Source organism: Triticum dicoccoides, chromosome 1B (genome assembly GCF_002162155.2).
Source record: "Triticum dicoccoides isolate Atlit2015 ecotype Zavitan chromosome 1B, WEW_v2.0, whole genome shotgun sequence".
Taxonomy (NCBI): Eukaryota; Viridiplantae; Streptophyta; class Magnoliopsida; order Poales; family Poaceae; genus Triticum; species Triticum dicoccoides.
The window spans coordinates 389,017,431-389,034,447 of record NC_041381.1 but is presented as its reverse complement, the minus strand read 5'-3'; the positions used below and the strand labels follow the sequence as shown (position 1 = coordinate 389,034,447).

At 49.1% G+C, this 17,017-nt stretch overlaps 1 protein-coding gene across 2 annotated transcripts in view; it reads left to right on the top strand.

The window, feature by feature from the left end:
• The first annotated feature begins 262 nt into the window (after window positions 1–262).
• The window catches only part of LOC119337084 (xanthine dehydrogenase-like), a 28,859-nt gene continuing 12,104 nt past the window's right edge, over window positions 263–17,017 (top strand). The window contains exons 1-9 of one of the 2 annotated variants that reach the window (XM_037609199.1): window positions 263–567; window positions 7,386–7,485; window positions 8,171–8,279; window positions 9,741–11,243; window positions 11,779–12,021; window positions 12,137–12,451; window positions 13,611–13,850; window positions 14,177–14,461; window positions 14,536–14,757. In XM_037609199.1, coding sequence (XP_037465096.1) covers window positions 426–567; window positions 7,386–7,485; window positions 8,171–8,279; window positions 9,741–11,243; window positions 11,779–12,021; window positions 12,137–12,451; window positions 13,611–13,850; window positions 14,177–14,461; window positions 14,536–14,757 — 3,159 coding nt within the window. In that variant the 5' untranslated portion in view covers window positions 263–425. Of the gene's footprint in view, window positions 568–7,385; window positions 7,486–8,170; window positions 8,280–8,335; window positions 8,354–9,740; window positions 11,244–11,778; window positions 12,022–12,136; window positions 12,452–13,610; window positions 13,851–14,176; window positions 14,462–14,535; window positions 14,758–17,017 lie in introns of those variants that run through there. The other variant, XM_037609205.1, reaches the window with a different exon arrangement.

The window sequence follows — 17,017 nt, the reverse complement described above, 5'->3', positions numbered from 1 at the left end:
GGATTACGTTTTTTATTTGTTTTGGTTTTTGCCCTAAATTGTTCCAATGGCAAGTTGCCCGGCCTCACACGTCAATCTTTTGGGGCCAAATTATTAAAGTGAAAAGTAAAGTATGCGTTAAAATCAAATTTCTCTATTTTCATGTCGGTTTTGGCGGTTTGTCGTTGTCGACTGAATCGTGACTCAGCGGCTGGTGGAAGTACCGCCTTGCTCACTACTACCGCACGTGCTGTATCATCCTCGCCGCATCACTCCACGAGTCCAATTCGACCCGTCTCTAAACAATTCCAGAGCCCCGCGGCCGCAGACAACCTTCTGCACAACACTTTGATCCAAATCGGGATCCTCCCTTCCCCAGCCCCGTCTCTCATCCGGCGCGAGCGGTGCGCGCTTCCAGAAAGCCTTCGCGCCCGTGGTGATTGCCCATGGGTTCGCTCACGAAGGCGGCGGAGGAGGGGCCGTCCGCGGCGGTGGACTGGTCAGACGAGGCGGTCATCTACGTCAACGGCGTCCGCCGCGTGCTTCCCGACGGCCTCGCCCACCTCACCCTCCTCCAGTACCTCAGAGGTCCCCCCCCCCTTCCCGCTCTCTAACTTGTATCGTATCACGGAAGCATCTGTGGCGCGCTGTCTGCACCTGAATCGGTTGTGCTGCTGCCCGCAGCCTGAACCTATGTGCCGTGGTACTTTCAGACTTTGTTTCATGATTGTGGCTTTATCTATAAAGCGGGGCGAAAGCCTGTAGCAAATGAGAACTTGTCGGATGTGCTTCAAAGTAATGTTTTATCTATAGCAGTTGTGTTGTCGTTGTTGGCTGTCCTTGGACTAGCCAGATGTGGTGTGGTGCTACGCTTGTTGTTCGCAACGAGTGATAGTTGTCTTGTATTTTCAATTCTCTTCTTCTATAAAGCTATGGTACGCAATTTGCGTACTCTCGAAAAAATGTTTTGGCTCTGTTTATGCAATCACACGACGGTGGATACTTGCTTGTACAAAAATCGTACAGTGGGACACGGAATCAACACAAAATGTTCTCTGAACATAGTTTATTTTGCAGTGTGCTGCTAATGTAGAAATGAAACCGAACTGACAAACAGACATGATGTAGTTAGTCTACCATAACCGATTAATAGCCACTAAAAGCCCAGGAAGATGAGTGGGTGCCATTATTCCCAAAATATATAAAATGTGAAAGAGCTCGTTACGCTGATAAAAATCCTGAACCGATGATGAGTGAGGGGAGGGTGACACCAACACGACCTTCTTCCACCAGCATGCCTCCTACAAGAAGCAGAAGAAGGTTATCCATAGACTCACGGTCGATTGTTGGGTGGTCTCTGACCATGCCGCCATGTCCGAGGCTACTTGACCAACCTCGGCGAACCCTTTACGGAGGAGGAAGTGTGAGACTGGTGTGTTGGTTGCTACACATGAAGGTGCTAGGCATGGACGGTTTCACGGGGACTGTGAAGGCCGTTGTTATGGCTACCTTTCCCAAGCTGCATCCGCTGTGGGCGGGGGCTCCATGAAATGAACTAGACCCTGCTAATGCTCCATCCCAAGTGATCGGCTGCCTCGGCCCTTACGGACTACCAACGCCTTCAGTCTCATACACATCTTCTCCCTGTTGGTGGCGAAGATGTTGGCCACCAGGTTGTCGCCTAGGCTGGGGGCTTTGGTAGAGGAGAACCAATGCATTTTCACCCGGAAACGCTGCATACATGATAATTTCATGTTGGTTCAGCAAACGGCGAGATAGCCGCACTGGCTGGGTGAGCCGCGTGCCATTCTCAAGCTGGATATCGCCCATGCGTTCGATTGAGTGTCGTGGGTGTTATGACCGGGGTAACTTATAACCGTAGGAGGCCCACCGGGCAGGTTTAGTTAGGGGCTTAGCCCACAAGTTATCTTATTTTCGTGGTAATATGAACAAGTTGTAAGACTCTTTTTCAGAGGAAGCAATAAGACAATTCTATTGCCCGGGTCCCAGAGGAGTCGGAAACCCTAAGCCCTAGCCGCCTCCTGTCATCACCGCCGCCGCCTCCACCGCGCAGGACGGCGCCCAGCCGCCGGCCGCCGCGGTCACGGCCTCACCCTCCTCCCTCCTTCCCCTACAAGCTACGGCCTAGACCGGGCAGAACCCTAGCTCCTAACACCTTGGTATCAGGTAGCTCAGTTCCGATCATGTCTTCGCCTCCGCCCACCCCGTCGCCTCCGCTGCCGACCGGCACCACCGCGCCGCTGGCCCTCTCCACCGTGCCGCTGCCCTCCCTGTCCGCGCCACTGGTCGCATCTTTCGGCGCCGCCACCACCCAGATGCCGGCGCCCTCCACGCGAGCCAATCCAGCCAAGCGCGCGGACGATCACCTGTGACACAACGCAAGTACATGGCAATCACCTTGTTGATGACCTCAGATTGGCCGTCCGTCTGAGGATGGAAGGCCGTGCTCATGCGGAGCTTCACGCCCGCCAACCGGAAGAGATCGTGCCAGCCATGCCCCGTGAACACGTCCCGATTGCTGACGATCAAAGCGGGAAACCCGTGGAGGCGGACGATGCCGTCGAAGAAGGCACGGGCCACGGACGCATCAGTGTAGGGATGGCCGAGCGCGATGAAGTGAGCATACTTGGAGAAGCGGTCGACCACCGTGAGGATGACGGACTTGCCGCCCACCTTGGGGAGGCCCTCGATGAAGTCCATGGAGATATCCGCCCAGACCTGAGACGGCACCTCCAAGGGCAGTAGCAGACCAGCCGGCTGTAGTGTCTCTGTCTTGTTGCGCTGGCACGTCACACAAGACCGCACCCAGTCCCGGACCAAGGCCCGATCACCGGGGATATAGAAGTCGGCGCGGAGACGATAGAGGGTTTTCTGCACACCCTCGTGGCCGGCCGAGTGGGTCAGCAGCAGAACCTGATGACGGAGGTCGTCGTGCACCGGCACGGAGATACGGCGCCCATGCAGGAGGAGGCCATCGGCGAGGCGCCACGGCTCCTCCAGGTCGCCCGCAGCAAGCAGCGTCCGGCGCGGCCGCGGTGGCCTGTCGGATGTCGGCGAAGAGGGCGAGGGAGGGCCCCGTGCGGATGCATAGCACTGCCCCCTCGGAGTCGCCGACGGAGGGGTCGGGGTCCGCGTTGCGGCGAGACAAGGCATCGGCCACAGTGTTAAGGCGGCCCGGACGATACTCGACGGTGAAGTCAAAACCAAAGAGCTTGCTGATCCACTGATGCTGCGGCACGGTAGACAACCTCTGGTCCAATAAGAACTTAAGGCTGTAGTGATCCGTGCGAATCCGGAACGAGCGGCCCCAAAGATAGGGCCGCCAATGGCGCATAGCCTGCACCAAGCCAATGAGCTCCCGCTCATAAGCCGCGAGCTTAAGATGGCGCGCGGCGAAGGGCCTGCTGAAGAAGGTGAGAGGGCCATCGCCCTGATGAAGGACGGCGCTGAACCCCGCACCGGAGGCGTCGCAGTCCACCACAAACGGGCGGTCGAAATTCGGCATCTGAAGAACGAGGCCCGTCGTGAGGGCCCCCTTGAGGGCCTCGAACGCCGTCGTCGCCTCCTCATCCCAGGCAAAGGCGTCGCGGCGCAGCAGGCGCGTGAGCGGTGACGCGATGAGGCCAAACTCCCGGATAAATTTCCGGTAGTACCCCGCGAGGCCCAGGAAGCTGCGAAGAGCCCGTGGTGAATGCGGTGTCGGCCAGGCCGTGACGGCCGCGTCAATAGCTACCCCCTCGGCTGAGGTGACGTGGCCGAGGTAGGCGATTGAAGGCGTCCCGAGTGAGCACTTCGAGCGCTTAAGATGAAGATGGTGCGCCTGAAGCTCGTTGAAGACGATGGCGACGTGCTGAAGGTGCTCCGCCCATGATGCGCTGTAGATAAGAATGTCATCAAAGAAAACGAGCACAAACCGACGCAAGTAGGGGCGGAGGACGTCGTTCATCAGCCTGGAAGGTCGCTGGGGCGTTGGAGAGGCCAAACGGCATCACCAAGAACTCGAAGTGGCCGTGATGAGTCCGAAACGCCGTCTTGGCGACATCGTCCGGGTGCATGCGCACCTGGTGGTAGCCTGACCGGAGGTCGAGCTTGGTGAAGAAACGCGCCCCATGGAGCTCGTCTAGGAGCTTGTCGACCACCGGAATAGGAAACTTGTCCTTGAGTGTCACGACATTAAGAGCGCGGTAGTCGATGCAAAAGCGCCACGTGCCGTCCGATTTGCGGACGAGGAGGACTGGCGCCGAAACGGCGACGTGGAGATCCGGATGGTGCCCACGGCGAGCATGAGCGCGCACTGCCGCTCCAGCTCGTCCTTCTGCAGTTGGGGATAGCGGTAGGGGCGCACTGCAACTGGCGCCGTGCCCGGTAGGAGATGAATGCGGTGATCATACACTCGGGCTGGCGGAAAACCCTGAGGCTCGTCGAAGAGGTCGCGGTGCTGCTGCAGGAGGTGATCCAGCAAGGGATGCTCGGGCTCGGCGGCGGCCGCGGCCAGCTGAAGCTGTGGCGTCGCCGGAGAGGCACCACCCACGTCCTCCCACCGGACGCGGCGACCCTGGCGCCAGAAGGTCATCGTCAGGGCGTCGAAGTTCCAGAGGATGGGACCAAGGGTCTGCAAGAAGTCGACGCTGAGGATGAAGTCGAAGCAGCCCAAGTCGATGCCCGCACACGTGATGGTGAAGTGCTCGTCGCCAGTAGTAATGGGCACGTTCCGCGCCAGCCCATGACACCGGAGGCGATCGCCGTTAGCCACCGTGACCCGAAGTTGCTCCCCTCCTGTCGGCTAGAGCGCTAAGCGGCGCATGGTAGCCTCGGGGCAAAAAGTTATGTGTGGAGCCCATATCCAAGAGGGCCACCAGGCGCTCGTCGTGAATCGTCATCGGCAAGAGCATAGTCCACTCATCGCGGATGCCGGCAAGCGCATGGAGCGAGACCACGAGCGCCGTCGCGGGTGCGGCCGTGGGGGCGGCCTCCGCAGCTGGGGGCGGCAACTCGCCGAGACCGTCGGCGGGTGTGTCCTCCTCAACGTAGTCGGCCGTCTCCAAGTAGAAGAGGCGCGGGCAGACGTGACCTGACACGTAGGGCTCATCGCAGTTAAAGCAAAGCCCCTGGCGCCGACGCTCAAGTTGCTCGGCCGGAGAGAGCCGTTGGAAGGACCGCGTCGAGGCCGTGGTGGTAGTCGCAGGAGCGGTCGGGGGCGGCCGGCCTGGCGCCGGTGCCGGGGGCTGCCTGGCGTGCTGTCGACCTCCGCGAGCCGGGGCCACCTGCTGCAAGGCCTGCGCGCGACACTCGAAGGTGCGGGCGTAGTACATGGGCGTCTGGAGGTCCTGGGGTCCCCGGAGCTCCACGTCAACGCGGATGTGGTCCGGGAGACCGCCGACGAAGAGCTCGGCCCGCTGCTGCGCCGTCACGCTCGGCGCGTGGCATGCCAGGGCCTGGAAGCGGTCGGTGAAGTCCTACACCGTGGATGTGAAGGGGAGGCGGCCGGGCTCTGCCAGCCGGCTCCCGCGGATCGGCGGCCCGAAGAGAAGGAGACAGCTCGCGAAAACGCTCCCGGGGGCATCCCGCCCTCGTCCTGCTCGAGGGCGTAGTACCACGTCTGTGCGGCGCCCCGAAGGTGATACAAGGCAAGCCAGGTGCAGTCCGACGCGAGTGTGCGTTGCCCCCGGAAGAACTGCTCGCACTGGTTGAGCCAGTTGAGGGGGTCTTCCGTCCCGCCGTAGGTGGCGAAGTCCAGCTTGGCAAAGCGTGGCGGCGTCTGGGTATGGCCGCCCTGGCCGTATGGCTCGGTGGCGCGAAGCAGCGAGGGGGGTGGCGCCCCGTGGAACGGCGGGTCGGCACGGCCCCCGGACGGACCTGCGGAGCCAGACGGATTGTCTAACGGCAAAGTGGGTGCCGGCTGGTCCCCGACCGTAGTGTAGACGGGCTGCGGCTCCGACCCGGACAGCCAAGCCGGGAGCGGTGACGACGACGACGGGAAGCGCACCTACTGGATCGGGACGCCTCCTTGCGTGGTCGGCCCTGGCCTGGTGCTGCGTGGAGGAGGAGCCTGCAGCAGCTGCTGCTGGATGGGGGCGGTGGGCGCCGGAGCCGGCCACTGCGGGGCGGCGGGTGGCGGCGGCGGCTGCAGCGGCCCCGCAAGCGCCGTGGAGACCCCTGGGAGCGCCGAGTACCACGGCAGGGCCCGTGGCCCGGTGGCGGCGGTTGGCGGCAGGAGTGGCGGCGGCCCGTAGGGGCTGGTCAGGTACAGCCTGATCCCTTGGGCGGCAGTGACGAGGTCGTTGAGGACCCCGGTCATCTCCTCGGAGTGTAGGCGGCGGCCGGTGGTGCGGTGGAGGGCGCCGGCATCTGGGTGGTGGTGGCGCCGGAAGATGCGACCAGCAGCGTGGACAGGGAGGGCAGCGGCGCGGTGGAGAGGGCCAGCGGCGCAGTGGTGCCGGTCGGCAGCGGAGGCGACGGGGTGGGCGGCGGCGAAGACATGATCGGAACTGGGCTACCTGATACCAAGGTGTTAGGAGCTAGGGTTCTGCCCGGCCGGCCGGGTAGAACCCTAGCTCCTAACGGTGGGCCCAACTCTTTTGAGTAGTGACCATTCTCTTGATGAAGATGAAGTTGCACAAGACAAACTTTCTAGCGCTAAAGAGAACCACCACCAAGGCCTGGTGGTGTACGGACAGTGGAGGGTGTCATACTAGATGCAGGAGGTGGAGCCCAGACAGCCAGAACTGAAGGATAAAGAAGCAGACTCACGCTGTAAAGCCCGGTATGCATATGAATAGCTTCAAGGGCCTCAACAGACTCACAAGGGTGGTGAGCTAGCAGCTGAGCATGAAACTGTTGAAACTCAGCCCAAAGATGTGTCAAGAAATTGTAGATGCAATGAAGCTCCAAGTGAGAGTGCTGACATTCAGAGCACTAGTAGATTTGTCCAACCTCCAGTCCAAGAGAGTCAATCTGATGTCACGCCGAGGACAGCTGGGTAATAAGAAGTCATCACCCGTTGCATCACTCTGATTCAACCACTGCTCTTGTCGCATAGCAGCGAGGTACATAGAGGGGGCTCGTAGTGATCACGAACACGTGCCCGCATCAACTGTGCCTAAGAAAGAACAACCACGTTGCTTAGAAACTGAGAATAGTGGAGGCACAACTATCCTCCTCCGCCCATGTCTTGTAGGCAGCAAACTGAGCCTCGATGGACGCTATAGCATCATCATAGTCAGCGACCACCTTCTTGTGAGCAGTTCAAGAGCATCCGTTGGGGTCGTAGACTGCTGCATTTGTCAGCTTCAAGCCTTCAAGATATAACGTAACACATACTTGCATCATTTATATTTGGTGCTTTGCAAACTACTTCCTAATTTCTCTGTAGCTATGTATTGTAGATATCGGTCTTCGAGGAACAAAGCTTGGATGTGGTGAAGGCGGTTGTGGTGCCTGCACTGTCATGGTCTCATGCTATGATCAAACTACAAAGAAATCACAGTGAGAATCATATTTCTTCAACAAGTGATGTCATACTCATTCTATCTAATTTGAGTTACTGTTTCTGGAAAACCGAATAAATGTTGCTGACAATGCAAATGAGCTGTTGCTGAAATTTATACATATGCAAATTTGCAAATGCTAGAGGTAATCTCGCTATTTCTATACACGACGCGCCTTGAACCATATTTATTCTCCCATTCCTCAAAAAAGAAAAATCCTCAAAAAAAATATTTATTCCATCCCATCCCTCCAACCAAACACATAATGGAACCATCCCGTTCTATCCCATCCCTCCAATCAAACAAAATCTGGAATAATTCCATTCTTCGTGGAAAACACTGAGGTGGAACCATTCCATTCCATTCTACTTGGATCCGCCAACCAAACAATCCTAAAAAAACTGTGGGCCACATAGCAATGGAAATAGATTCTGCAGTACATTCACCCTTATTCATTCCGTTTTCTTCCAGCTGAAACACAACATGCATTTGCATACTGTAGCTTGCATGCATTTCTTAACCTGTGGTGTTTAAAGGGTATAGTGGCGTGCATTGCTAATGAGCCATTTTTGAGTGGCGAATGTAAATCCTGTATATTAACTGCCATGTATCTTTTGTGGCTATTGCCTATTCCTTGAATTTGAGCTCCATTTAGGCCCAAATAATTTACTTACTTTATGTAGGCATTATGCAATAAACGCCTGCCTGGCTCCACTTTATTCTTTGGAAGGAATGCACATAATCACAGTAGAGGGAATTGGAGATCGCCAGCGAGGTTTGCACCCAGTCCAGGTGATGCACTGTTTTTGTATGACTTGTGGCAGCTACATCTGTTACCGATATGATCCTGACTACCAAGGTAGAAGGTAGTATTTTTTTTCCCATGCTGGCTAGTGAAATGATGAATGTGGAATATTTAAATTCTTTTATGATAATACTGTATTCTGTTGATTAAAACGTACTGAAAAAGGTTAAGATTCTATAGCAGTAAAACCTATCCATGTATACGCAGTAGGTCAGGTGTGGTGGTCTGATTCTGTTTTTGAGAACATCATCAGGTCTGATTCTGACATGTGACATTAACCCATTTAGCTTGATACAAGGATGACAATGTTATAAAATAATTGACACACCGATATACTATTTACTGTAAGACTAGTATCCAGGTAAAATATGACTAATGTCGCAAAAAAAAGGGGGTAAAATATGACTAACAAAAGTTGCAGAACTTGGTGAGCACAACTAAAGCAGCTCAATTTGGCATGGTAGGAATATTGAGTAGATCAAATGATGAATTAGCTACGCTTAGTACAGGAAAAATATATATTTCTATTTTGATAGGTTATGTTTTTTATTATATGAATACACCATATTATGCAATCAGGTCAAGTCTCTCCACTCTCCAAAGATGTCAAGTGGACTAAGGGCATGTACAATCGTTGATAAGACAGCCTTATCTACCATGCATATCATTTAGAGAAGACAAACAAAGATATTATGCAATGGATTGTATGTTGGTGTTACTCCTAAATTTATGGGATCATACATTCATACTAGAAAATTCTCCTATGTAACTAAGAGATGACATCTTGTACATGTTAAGGAGTATTAGTATTAGGTCAAGGAGTCCTATTAGACTATGTTTCCTTTCCTTGTACCCCAAGTCTTGTGTAATATACATATGCCCCGTGGTCCTTCAATACAATCAAGTTGCATCCATAACAGTACAATGGGTACAATGGCCGAGAGGGATGAATGGGCTGCCCCAATTTGCTGAGACTTGCCCTTCTTTGGAGCAAAAATGGGCTAGAGGTGTAGATTTTGGGGGATGGACTAGCTAGTGCTTAATTCCCCAAACCAGAAAATTTCCCCCATATTTAGCTTTTGGGGGATGGACTAGAGATGCTCTTAGCTAAGGGAAGGTAAGTCTTTTTTCTCATTTCTCTCTTCTCCAACTCAGCAATTATCTTAGGTGGCATTGCTAAAATAGCACCATTGTACACGCCCTAACAAAAAACCTACCCTCTCACTAAACGAGTTACTGTCTAGAGTTTATTACTTGAAATCCATTTATTGAAAATGTGGTCATGTATAAACTATAAAGCTGTCACATGTCCGTGCTGTGTTAAGTTTCTACAGCCTTCTGTATGCTGGGAAAAATTAAGTGAAATATTGAGCAACATTACTTTCATCAGTTCCCTACATCCATTTGTATCTATTTGCCTTTCTCGTGATGCTGTATGTCCATTACAGGAACGTTTAGCCGAGGCACATGGTTCACAATGTGGATTTTGCACCCCTGGTTTTGTGATGTCCATGTATGCACTGCTGAGATCAAGTAAACATCCTCCTACTGAAGAGCAGATTGAAGATAGCCTTGCAGGAAATTTGTGTCGCTGTACTGGCTACAGACCAATAATAGATGCCTTCCGCGTCTTTGCAAAAACGGATGATTCCTTGTACACAGCTTCACCTTCAGAAAATGCTAATGGCCAAGCTATCTGCCCTTCAACTGGAAAGCCATGTTCATGCAGAAATGAGACAGATGTCAATGCTAATGAATCTTCAACATTGTCTTCCGTGAAAGTCTACTTACCTTGTTCATACAACGAAATCGATGGAAATTCATACAGCGAGAAGGAGCTCATTTTCCCCCCAGAACTGCAGTTGAGAAAATTTATGCCACTTAAATTGAATGGGTTTAATGGGATCAGATGGTATAGACCTCTTAAATTAGAGCAGCTACTGTACTTGAGATCTTGCTACCCAGATGCAAAACTTATCATTGGTAACTCCGAAGTGGGAGTTGAAACAAAGTTCAAGAATGCTCAATATAAGGTCATGATCTCAGTTACCCATGTTCCAGAACTTCATACCCTCAAAGTGGAAGAACATGGCTTACACATTGGTTCTGCAGTTAGACTCGCACAGCTCCAGAAGTTCCTCAAAAATGTTATTGCGGAGCGTGGTTCTCATGAAACTTCGTCTTGCCACGCAATACTACGGCAGTTAAAATGGTTTGCAGGAACACAAATCAGGAATGTTGCTTCTGTTGGTGGTAATATTTGTACTGCTAGTCCAATATCAGATCTAAACCCACTTTGGATGGCCACTTGTGCAAATTTCCAGATAATTGATGTCAACAATAATGTTAGGACTACTGCTGCAAAAGATTTCTTTCTTGGCTATCGCAAAGTTGATTTAAAGGCTGATGAAGTATTGCTCTCTGTTATACTACCATGGACAAGACCATATGAATATGTAAAAGAATTTAAACAGGCACATAGAAGGGAGGATGACATTGCTTTGGTGAATGCTGGAATGCGTATGCATATAACAGAAGCTGAAGGAAACTGGATAGTATCTGATGTCTCTATTGTCTACGGAGGGGTAGCTGCGGTTCCACTTACTGCTGCAAAAACTGAAAAATTCCTTGTTGGAAAGAAGTTGGATGATGGATTGCTGGATGAGACCTTTAATTTATTAAAAGAGGACATCCCACTAGCAGAGAATGCACCAGGTGGAATGGTTGAATTTCGCAGTTCACTCACTTTGAGTTTCTTTTTCAAATTTTTCCTTTATGTTACGCATGAGATGAACATTAAAGGGTTATCGAAGGTTGGGCTGGATGCAGCTAATATGTCAGCTATACAGTCTTACACTAGACCTGTTTCTATTGGAGCTCAAGGTTATGAATCAGTAGGGCAAGGAACTGCTGTGGGACAACCAATGGTTCATATGTCAGCTATTCTTCAGGTATTATTAACCTTGTAGTATTTACCTTTCTACTTATAAAGATTGGAGTTGGTGGTGAGTTCACTCCTCTCAGCATTCTTACTTACAGGCTAACAATCTTGTAAAAGTCACAACTAATAAATGCAATATACTCGCAAGCAGGACCATCAATGTTGCAAGAGGCACAAATAACGTTTGCACACTTACTCATATGCAGAACCAGCTGCAAAAGTTATAAGTGAACACATACTCTTACTCTCACGTGGGATCAACCTTCTTGTAAAAGGCACAAATAAATAAATACGGACGAGCCTTGAACTAAGAAACGTGCTATGTTGTTGTAGCTTCCTCCACTACTGGATAATTATTTGTCCTACGCTGTAACAATTTTTTTTTTTGGAGCAAACATCCAAATGTGCACCTTTTTTTGTTACAAGTGCCGCAAAAATACAACCAAACTCCAAATGGAGCAAAGAAAAAAAACAGAAAAGAAACAGCAAAAAGGAAACTATACTTTATTTTTTGACTTGCTTGATCTCTCAATCCAATATGCTAGGTCACTGGTGAGGCAGAATATGTTGATGACACACCAACACCCCCGAATAACTTACATGCCGCTCTGGTGCTGAGTAAGAAGGCTCATGCTCGCATTTTGTCTATCGACGATTCAGTTGCCAAATGTTCCCCTGGGTTTGCTGGTCTCTTTCTTTCAAAAGATGTGCCTGGTTCCAACCATATTGGGCCAATTATCCATGACGAGGAGGTTTTTGCATCTGATATTGTTACTTGTGTTGGCCAGGTATATCTGCTAGATCTGATATTTTAGGCATACAAGTTTTGATATGATTTGGGAGGTGGGGAATCCCGCACTTTTTGTTAAGTTTTCAGTTACACCTTTCTCTTCTCATTGGCAGATTATTGGAATTGTTGTGGCAGATACCCATGATAACGCAAAAGTTGCTGCAAATAAAGTAAATATCGAGTATTCTGAGCTGCCAGCAATCCTCTCAATATCGGAAGCTGTCAAAGCTGGTAGCTTTCATCCCAATACCACAAGATGCCTTTCAAATGGGGATGTTGACCAATGTTTTGCATCCAATACATGCGATAAAATTATAGAAGGAGAAATTCGAGTCGGGGGTCAAGAGCACTTCTACATGGAACCTCAATGCACTTTTGTCTGGCCAGTTGATTCTGGAAATGAAATTCATATGATATCATCTACGCAAGTATGCTCTGTTCTTTAGTTTTGAATTTACAATGTGAATTGCATGTTGATTTCATGCTCCCAGAGTTATAGCTTCTTCACAAATGTATAAGTACTCCAGAAATAAAAGGAGTATGAACCTTTCTCTTGCCTGGAGATATTGCAAAGTAATACCCTACTGGACATCAGTATGCGGGGCAGGGGAAACATCTCACTTTCTACTCTTCTAACATGCCAGGTTAAGAGGCAGGGGTAGAGGTGGTGGGATCCACTGCAACTAGTGTTTCTGCTTGTTGTAGGCTATGGCCCAGTATCTGGTGCATTCAATTTTCGCAGTAGGCTTTGCTTTTCATTTTCGCAGTAGCCTTCACTTCTAAGAATTTGTATATTATGTAGTCCTTAATCACCTAATGACTCGATCACAGTAATCTTCAGTACTCCCTCTGTTCGGGTTTGTTGATGGCCAAATCGGTGGATTCAAGTCGATTTGGGCCTGGATTTTTCAGCCCATGGGGGCATGAAATCTTACCACATGGAAGGGTGAGAGTATCGTAACTATTACCTTACAAACAGGGATTACCTAGATGTGCTTACCGGCCTAACACAACCGAACAGAGGGAGTATAAATTAAGCCTCATGTGCATCACATCTACCCAAGGCTCATCACTGCGTTCTTTCGTCAAAGAGAAGTGTGTCCAAAGGTTGAGTGCTGTCTTGGTTCAGACCTTGGCAGGTTTCAGCTTGATGTTATTTCAGTGTGAACACAACATGCTGCTGCTAGTCATTACGTGGTCCCAAATCCATCACCCGCCATTCATCCAGGCCACGTGGAAGTTGCCGAGCTGGTTAAGGTGGTGCTGACAAACTTTTTTTTAGTTATCTGTCAAACTTTAGGTTTAGAAAATTATCAGTGATTCACGGGGAACATGCAAATAAATACAAGAAACAAGTATGACATTATTTAATACGATGGATGTGGAGCACTAACATAACAATGTCATACTAAACACATTAAATGGTGTATATTTCGCTATAGTTTGTAGGTTAGTAGTATTGCCTTTCCTGCCCTTATTTGTGAGGCACTTGTCTCTTGCTACTGGTGTCCTATGTCATGTTTTGTTCAACATGACATGTGTAGTCGGTCTTATACTCTTATTTGACTAAATGTTCTTTATCTGAAGGCTCCCCAGAAGCATCAGAAGTATGTCGCTAATGCTCTTGGTCTTCCACTATCAAAAGTTGTTTGCAAGACTAAGCGTATTGGTGGCGGATTTGGTGGAAAAGAAACTAGATCAGCAATATTTGCTGCCGCGGCATCTGTAGCTTCCTATTGTCTAAGAAGGCCAGTAAAGATTGTTTTGGACAGGGACGTTGACATGATAACGACTGGACAGAGGCACAGTTTCCTAGGGAAATATAAGGTATGGAGTTGAAACAGTACATCCGTTTCAGTCTGATAGTTAATACTGTGAGTTTGATGACTGGAGTTTGCTAAGTTTATAGCAAATAATCTCAGCAACTTGGTTGATTGGTTCTGAAGGACTCAATATCTCCATATGCATCATTTCTTGAGATTTGAAAGATAAATCTGAATGCTAAGTGATAACCAGTAAATACACTGGACCACTGTCATGTAATGTTGAAGTCAATTGGGGACAATAACAAGTGGATGCTTAGCTCTGATATGACTACTACTGAACTTCACTTTCCTTTTTTGTATTCTACCTAACTATGGTTGATCTTTCAGCTTGGATTTACCAATGACGGGAAGATACAGGCCTTAGATCTCGAAATTTACAACAACGGTGGTAACTCACTAGATCTGTCCCTTGCAGTCTTGGAGCGTGCTGTTTTCCATTCGGAAAATGTGTACGCTATACCAAATATCAGAGTCAGTGGGAAAGTATGCTTTACAAATTTCCCAAGCAATACTGCTTTTAGAGGTTTTGGTGGTCCACAAGGCATGTTGATTGCAGAGAATTGGATTCATCACATGGCTACAGAACTCAAGCAGAGTCCAGAGGAGATAAAAGTAAGCATGCACAGCTTAGTGGATGGTGCTAGCCTTGTCACACCATTGTTGGTTAACTAATATACTGTTTACAGGAACTTAATTTCCAAAGTGAGGGAACTGAGCTTTATTATGGCCAGTTGCTCCAGAATTGTACAATGCATTCGGTTTGGGATGAACTGAAGGCATCTTGTAATATTTTGGAGGCTCGCAAAGCTGTAAATGTTTTTAACAGTGAAAATCGTTGGAGGAAGCGAGGCATTGCTATGGTTCCCACAAAATTTGGCATATCCTTCACTGCAAAATTTATGAATCAGGTGAATAGCTTCCCCTCACAGACTACACATAGAAAGCTCTGTTTTTGGGGTCTCACTTTTGGCTACTTAACGTTTGGGAATTCCATAAGACTAATAGTTATTCAACATATGTTTAAACTATACAGTCCACGTGCTCTGTTTTTCCAGTTGCAAGTCTGAGAACATATTTTCGTGTTTTTCTGCTTAAATGTTTATTGAGTTTGTCAATGTAGTACTACATTATTTGCTTTCTGGTGAATGTTTGGGGAGGGATGGCAAACGAGTCTAGCGAATTGTGATGATTTGTTCCCGCTGTCGCTGTAGTACTACATTATTTGCTTTGTGGTGAATGTTTGGGGAGGATGGCAAACGAGTCTAGCGCATTGGGATGATTTGTTCCTGCTGTCGATATGGATGGGAATGCTTTCCCAACCCCACTCCCTGACTTGCTCATACTCATGTACATGCTATTGGTGTGCCTGTGTGTCTAAACTTTAAAAGCATGAATTTTTGTTCTAACCTTGCATTTGTGTAATCCTTCTATAACTCATTTTCTATCAGATCAGCATCATTTGTATGAACGGCTGTACTTATTTCTACTTAGATATATCATAAAGCAAGTTAAAACAAAGTTGTGGAGAAGTTATGAATTTTAGCCTCGTTGGGCCCTCCACCTGATAGCTAAACGGATAATGGGATAACGGGCATCCCCGGTGCGGGTGGTGTCGTAGTCATCTCATATGTACCCCAGAACACGTGCTAGCAGTGTCTACCATGTCACAAGCCCATCGTAGTTGTTGGTTCTGGTACTAGGGAAGCATTTGTGCTCGGTGTGGATTGTGAATTGGAACGAAATTTCATTAATATGCTGTATCTTGTGCCATTTTGAAAGGATCGAGAAAAGGTGTCTAGAGGGGGGTGAATATACCCTCAACACACAAAGTTGGCAGTTTTTAAATTTTTCAAGTTGAGGTGAAGTTTAAGCACAAGTTTAACCATTCACAATACATATCAAGCAAGCATGCAAAGAGTATATGAGGAGCGGAAAGTAAAGCATGCAACTTGCAAGAAAGTAAAGGGATGGGATTGGAGTGTACAAACGCAATTGGAGACATGGAGTTTCTTGGCGTGGTTCCGGTAGGTGGTGCTATCGTACATCCACGTTGATGGAGACTTCAACCCACGAAGAGTAATGGTTGCGCGAGTCCACGGAGGGCTCCACCCACGGAGGGTCCACGAAGAAGCAAACCTTGTCTATCCCACCATGGCCATCGCCCACGAAGGACTTACCTCACTAGGGTAGATCTTCACGAAGTAGGCGATCTCCTTGCCCGTACAAACTTCTTAGTTCAACTCCACAATCTTGATGGAGGCTCCCAAGTGACACCTAACCAATCTAGGAGACACCACTCTCCAAAAGGTAATAGATGGTGTGTTGTTGATGAACTCCTTGCTCTTGCGCTTCAAATGATAGTCTCCCCAACACTCAACTCTCTCTCATAGGATTGGATTTGATGGAAAGATGATTTGAGTGGAAAGCAACTTGGGGAAGGCTAGAGATCAAAATTCATATGGTTGGATTGAAATATCTTGGTCTCAACACATGAGTAGGTGGTTCTCTCTCAGAAAATGAATGCTGGAAGTGTAAGCATGTTCTGATGGCTTTCCTCACGAATGAGGAGAGGGTGGAGGGGTATATATAGCCTCCACACAAAATCTAACCGTTACACATGATTCACCAAACTCGGTGGGACCGAATCAGAAAACTCGGTCGGACCGATTTAATTCATAATGTGATCGTTAGACATTTCGCTGGGACCGGTATGATCAACTCGGTGGAACCGATGTGCAAGGGTTAGGATAAAATCTCATCTCGGTTTGACCGATTACACAACTCGGTGGGACCGATTTGGTAATAAGCAAAACAGAGAGTTGGTTAGCCAAACTCGGTGTGACCGATTACATATTCTCGGTGAGACCGAAAATATTGTAATAGATAACAGGAAGTTTGCAAGCCCATCTCGGTGAGACCGAGATCCCATCGGTTAGACCGAAGTGACTAGGGTTTCTGGCAGTGGCTATGTCAACTGAATTCGGTGGTGCTGGATGAATCAAATCGGTGGGGCCGAGTTTGACTTTTGGTTTGGGACATATGTGGATATGAGAAAGTGGTTGAGGGAGATATGCGAAAGTGGTTGAGGGCTTTGAAGCATATCAGTAAGCACTTTGAGCAAGCAAGCCATTAAGCAACACCTCATCCCTTTTTAATAGTATTGGCTTT